The sequence below is a fragment of the Cetorhinus maximus genome, chromosome 17, assembly GCF_964194155.1.
Source record: "Cetorhinus maximus chromosome 17, sCetMax3.hap1.1, whole genome shotgun sequence".
Taxonomy (NCBI): domain Eukaryota; kingdom Metazoa; phylum Chordata; class Chondrichthyes; order Lamniformes; family Cetorhinidae; genus Cetorhinus; species Cetorhinus maximus.
The window spans coordinates 59,792,737-59,798,736 of record NC_135895.1 but is presented as its reverse complement, the minus strand read 5'-3'; the positions used below and the strand labels follow the sequence as shown (position 1 = coordinate 59,798,736).

The 6,000-nt window shown below is 42.4% G+C and overlaps 1 protein-coding gene across 2 annotated transcripts in view; it reads right to left on the bottom strand.

Annotated features, from left to right (window-relative positions):
• Positions 1 to 3,194: 3,194 nt before the first annotated feature.
• dnai4 (dynein axonemal intermediate chain 4) overlaps positions 3,195 to 6,000 on the bottom strand; it is a 189,137-nt gene continuing 186,331 nt past the window's right edge. The window contains exon 18 of one of the 2 annotated variants that reach the window (XM_078561279.1): positions 3,195 to 4,030. In XM_078561279.1, coding sequence (XP_078417405.1) covers positions 4,025 to 4,030 — 6 coding nt within the window. In that variant the 3' untranslated portion in view covers positions 3,195 to 4,024. The remainder of the gene's footprint in view (positions 4,031 to 6,000) is intronic. The other variant, XM_078561280.1, reaches the window with a different exon arrangement.

The following is a 6,000-nucleotide window of genomic DNA, read 5'->3' as shown; positions in this document are numbered from 1 at the left end:
TGTTATTGCTATTACAGAGACTTGGTTGAAGGATGGACAGGATTGGCAGATAAACATTCCAGGATTTAGATGTTTCAGGCAGGATAGAGAGGGATGTAGAAGAGGTGGGGGAGTTGCACTGCTGGTTAAGGGGAATATCACAGCTGTACGACAGGAGGACACCTCGTTGGGCTCATGCAGCGAGGCAATATGGGTAAAGCTCCAGAATAGGAAGGGTGCAGTCACAATGTTGGGGGTTTACTATAGGCCTCCCAATTGCCGGCGGGAGATTGAGGAACAGTTATGTAGGCAGATTTTGGAAAGATGTAAAAGCAATAGGGTTGTTGTGGTGGGTGATTTTAACTTTCCCTATATTGACTGGGAATCACTTAGTGCTAGGGGTTTGGATGGTGCAGGATTTGTAAGGTGCATCCAGGAGGGCTTCCTGAGACAATATGTAGATAGTCCAAGTAGGGAAGGGGCAATACTGGACCTGGTATTAGGGAATTAGGGCCAGGTGGTCGAAGTTTCAGTAGGAGAGCATTTCAGGAAAAGTGACCATAATTCAGTAAGTTTCAAGGTACTGGTGGATAAGGATAACAGGAGTCCTCGGGTTAAGGTGCTTAATTGGGGGAAGGCTAATTATAACAATATTAGGCAGGAACTGAGGAATCTAGACTGGAGGCGGATGTTTGAGGGCAAATCAACAACTGACATGTGGGGGGCTTTCAAACGTCAGTTGCTAAGAATTCAGGACCGGCATGTTCCTGCTAGGATGAAGGATAAGCATGGCAAGTTTCAGAAATCTTGGATAACGAAGCATATTGTGAGATTAGTCAAAAAGAAAAGGGAAGCATTCGTAAGGGCTAGAAGGCTGGGAACAGATGAAGCCCGTGGAGAATGCAAAGAAAGTAGGAAGAAACTTAAGCAAGGAGTCAGGAGGGCTAAAAGGGGTCATGAAAAGTCACTGGCAACCAGGATTAAGGAAAATCCCAAGGCCTTTTATACATATGTAAAAACCAAGAGGGTAGCCAGGGAAAGGGTAGGCCCACTCAGGGACAGAGGTGGGAATCTGTGTGTGGAGCCAGAAGAAATGGGAGAGATACTAAATGAATACTTCTCATCAGTATTCACCAAAGAGAAGGACTTAGCGGTCAATTTGTCTAGGGAAGAGTGTGTAGATAGCCTGGATCATGTTGAGATCAAAAAAGAGGTGTTAGGCGTCTTGAAGAATATTAAGGTGGATAAGTCCCCAGGGCCAGATGAGATCTATCCCAGAGTACTGAGGGAGGCAAGGGAGGAGATTGCTGGGACCTTGACAGAAATCTTTGTATCCTCACTGGCTACGGGTGAGGTCCCAGGGAACTGGAGAATGGCCAATGTTGTTCCATTGTTTAAGAAGGGTAGCGGGGATAATCCAGGAAATTACAGGCTGGTGAGCTTTACGTCAGTGGTAGGGAAATTATTGGAGAAGATTCTTCGTGACAGGATTTACTACCATTTGGAAGCAAATGGGCGTATTAGTGAGAGGCAGGATGGTTTTGTGAAGGGGAGGTCGTGTCTCACTAACTTGATCGAGTTTTTCAAGGAAGTGACAAAGATGATCGACGATGGAAGGGCAGTGGATGTTATATACATGAATTTCAGTAAGGCCTTTGACAAGGTCCCTTATGGCAGACTGGTACAGAAGGTAAAGTCGCACGGGATCAGAGGTGAGCTGGCAGGATGGATACAGAATTGGCTTGGTCATAGAAGACAGAGGGTAGCAGTGGAAGGGTGCTTTTCTGAATGGAGAGCTGTGACTAGTGGAGTTCCGCAGGGATCAGTGCTGGGACCTTTGCTGTTTGTGGTATACATAAATGATTTGGAGGAAAATGTAACTGGGCTAATTAGTAAGTTTGCAGACGACACTAAGGTTGGAGGAGTTGCAGATAGTGAAGAGGATTGTCAAAGGATACAACGGGATATAGATCGGTTGGAGACTTGGGTGGAGAAATGGCAGATGGAGTTTAATCCGGACAAATGCGAGGTAATGCATTTTGGAAGGTCTAATACAGGCAGGAATTATACAGTAAATGGCAGAACCCTTAAGTGCATTGACGGGCAGAGGGATCTGGGTGTACAGGTCCACAGGTCACTGAAAGTGGCAACACAGGTGGATAAGGTAGTCAGGAAGGCATATGGCATGCTTGCCTTCATTGGCAGGGGGTATTGAGTAAAAAAGCTGGGAAGTCATGCTGTAGCTCTATAGAACCTTGGTTAGGCCACACTTGGAATATTGCGTGCAATTCTAGTCACCACATTACCAGAAGGATATGGAGGCGTTGGAGAGGGTGCAGAGGAGGTTTACCAGGATGCTGCCTGGTCTGGAGGTTAGCAGCTTTGATGAGAGGTTGGAGAAACTCGGATTGTTCTCACTAGAGCGACGGAAATTGAGGGGCGACTTGATAGAAGTTTACAAAATTATGAGTGGCATGGACAGAGTAGATAGTCAGAAGCTTTTTCCCAGGATGGAAGAGTCAATTACTAGGGGACATAGATTTAAGGTGAGAGGAGAAAACTATAAAGGAGATGTGCGGGGCAAGTTTTTTACGCAGAGGGTAGTGACTGACTGGAATTCGCTGCCAGAGGAGGTGGTGGAAGCAGGTACGATAGTGGTGTTTAAAAGGCAGCTTGACAAATACATGAATAGGATGGGAATAGAGGAATACGGACCCCAGAAGTGCAAAATGTTTTAGTTGACAGGCAATATGATCGGCACAGGCTTGGAGGGCCGAAGGGCCTGTTCCTGTGCTGTACTTTTCTTTGTTCTTTTCTTTGTTATAATGCCATTCTTTCATTGTTGTTGAGTCAAAAATCTGAAATACCCTCCTTAATAGCACTGTGGGTGTACCAACACTACATGGTCTACAGCGGTTCAAGACAGCAACTCACCATCACCTTTTCAAAGGCAATTCGGGATAGGCAACAAATGTTGGCCTTGTCATTGCAGCTCACATCCCATGAATGAATTTTAAAAAAGCTATCAAGTGCGGTTTTCAAGTCTATGAATCATGCCTGAAAATCCTGTTGTACCTATTTATTGATGGGTATTACTTATTATGCATGAGGGAGCTACCAGTGGATAAAACATACCTAAGAAAGAATTGGCACCTTCAGGAGAGTGGGACAGAAAGAGGGCAAAATTACAGAAAAGAAAAACGTCACTGAATATCTTTGCATCAAAAGAAACTTGATTTAATTTCAACTTCAATCGCTCATGTCATTTGATCAACACATACTATGCCATTACCAATAATGAATATTTGTACCTCACATTGGAAATAGTTCTTTCTTCACAGAAACCCTGGAAATGATACTTTTGGTTGATATTAGATAATGAATGCAGAACTATTTAAATAACTTTCACTTCTTAAATAAAAAAATGAGCAAATTATACTTTCATAACTTATTTTGTGTGAGATCTATTTATTTAAATATTTAAAATGCCATGTGTTACTATTTTACCAAGTTAAAATTCTACCTTGAAATGATCATATAACAATGACATTTTTAATCTGGAAATATGTTTGATGTAAAACCTTTGAAGACTTTATACAAGAATAGTAAATCTATTGCTAGTACAGTCTATTTTGGTCTAGATGGATTTCTTTTCGATTTAACTTCTGATAGATTTATTGTACTAAAGTAGTTTGATATGATTGTACCATCTATAAAAAGCAATTTTTGGTGCAAAATATTTTATTCGCTCAAAGTGTTATTGTTCTGTTTTTCCAGACCATTAATATTGGAGTCGCGTCCTATAATTGTGAACAAATATCCACTTTTTGTAATTCCTTGAAGGCTCAGTGAGAAAACCTGTGTTGCGTTAATCAAAGCCAGGGTAGTAGCATTCCTGGACTACGAGGTGAAAAAAAAAGTCCAGTGGCATCCACTTCCTGATCCACTTAATGGTAATGTACATATGTGAGGATTTTGATGAAGATAGAATTGGGCTCAGCTGTAACACTTTCCACCCTTGAATCGCCTGTGATACAGTCTAGCATTACACCTGAGGGTAAATAAAAATCATTAGGTGGAATATTTAAAGCAGTCACAATTTTATATGTTAACTATATACAAGGTCCTGCTGTGGGCATGTGGTCTTAAAAAAATTTACTCTATGAGGTACATCCACTTTGGCAAGTTATTGGAGGACTCTTGATGTTTGCAAAATTATAAGTTATCACATGTCCATTTAAGAAAAGAGTGGGAAATTAATTATTTACTTCTGGATTCCATTAAAGATTTTCAGCAAACGTATAAGGCAGTAAGCCACAATGCAGCCTTTAAATGAGGATATCTCTTTAAGTAATATTATTCATCATGATATACAAATATTTTAGATGCGTGTGCTGCCTCTGCTGATGCACAGAGTGGTCTGTACAAATTGATTGCATAGCTTGGTGCATCCGTTAGGAATTTTGAGCAAATAGGAACTCGGTGTAGAGGGAGAAGGGGTGCTGCCTTTTGCCTCCAATACTTGCAGTGGTTTTGTGTAAGCTTGAGGCAATAATTATTAAAATTTTTGTCTAATGTTTTAGTGTTGGTTAGTGTGTAGAAAAAGAAAAGACTTACCACAAACTAAAATGTAGGTAATAATATGGATTAAGAAATGGCAGTCCAGGTTGGTTGTCTGGACTGCAATTGTGGGAGGTTATGGGTAGTGAGTGAGACTGTCCAGGGTGAACACATCTGCAGTAGATGGATCCATCTTGAAACTCTCTGCTTCACTGTCATTGAGCTGGAATGCAAGTCAAAGACAGTCCAACACTTAAGGGAGGGAGGAAGAATATCTAGACAGTTTACTCCAGGTTTAAGTCACATCTCAAAGAAGTGCAGATTCAGAATGGGGTTGGTGTGACCAATAGTGTACAGAGCGAGGAGAACCCAAGTTATGTAGAGAACAAGGATCCACAGAAACTGATCCTGTTCAGTGGGTAAAACATACTTGCTACCTGTGAGGTTAAAGAGAAAGACTGTTGGAAGGACAGCCAGATCGTGGACCATAGCACCTTGGAACAGGAAGCTGTCCAAAGGGAGATAGAGGAGGAGAGAAATCATAATGTGCTAGTTCTAGGGAATTCAATAATTAGGGTGGACACAGATAGGGGAGATGATGGTGTAGTGGTAGTGTCACTGGACTGGTAATCCAGAGGCCCAAGCAAACGGTATGGAGACATAGGTTCAAATCCCAATATGGCAGCTGGTGAAATTTAAATTAAATTAATAAATCTGGAAGATAAAGCCAGTCTCAACAATAGTGACCATGACAGCTAAATGGGATAGGTTTTGAACAGATCTAGCAACTCATGAGGCGCTGTGGGCCATCAGCAGCAGCAGAATTGTACTCAGCCACAATCTGTAACCTCATGGCCTGGCATATCCACCACTCTACCATTACAATCAAGTCAGGGGATCAACCCTGGTTCAAAGAAGAGTGCAGGAGGGCATGCCAGGAGAAGCACCAGGCATACCTAAAAATGAGGTGTCAACCTGGTGAAGCTACAACACAGGACTACTTGCATACCAAACAAGGTAAGCAGCAAGCGAAAGACAGAGCTAAGCGATTCCACAGCCAACAGATCAGATCTAAAATCTGCAGTCCTGACACATACAGTCATGAATGGTGGTGGACAATTAAGCAACTGATTAAAGGAAAGCTCCCCTCCTCAATGATGTGGGAGCCCAGCACATCAGTGCAAAAAATAAGGCTGAAGCATTTGCAACAACCTTCAGCCAAAAGTGCCGAGTGGATGATCCATCTCGGCCTCCTTTGGAGGTCCCCAGCATCACAGATGCCAATCTTCAGCTAATTTGATTCACTCCACGTGATATCAAGAAATGGCTGAAGGCACTGGATATTGCAAAGGCTATGGGCCCTGACAATAGTACTGAAGACTTGTGGTCCAGAACTTGCCGCGCCCCTAGCTAAGCTGTTCAATGCAGCTACAACACTGGCATCTAACTGGCAATGTAGAA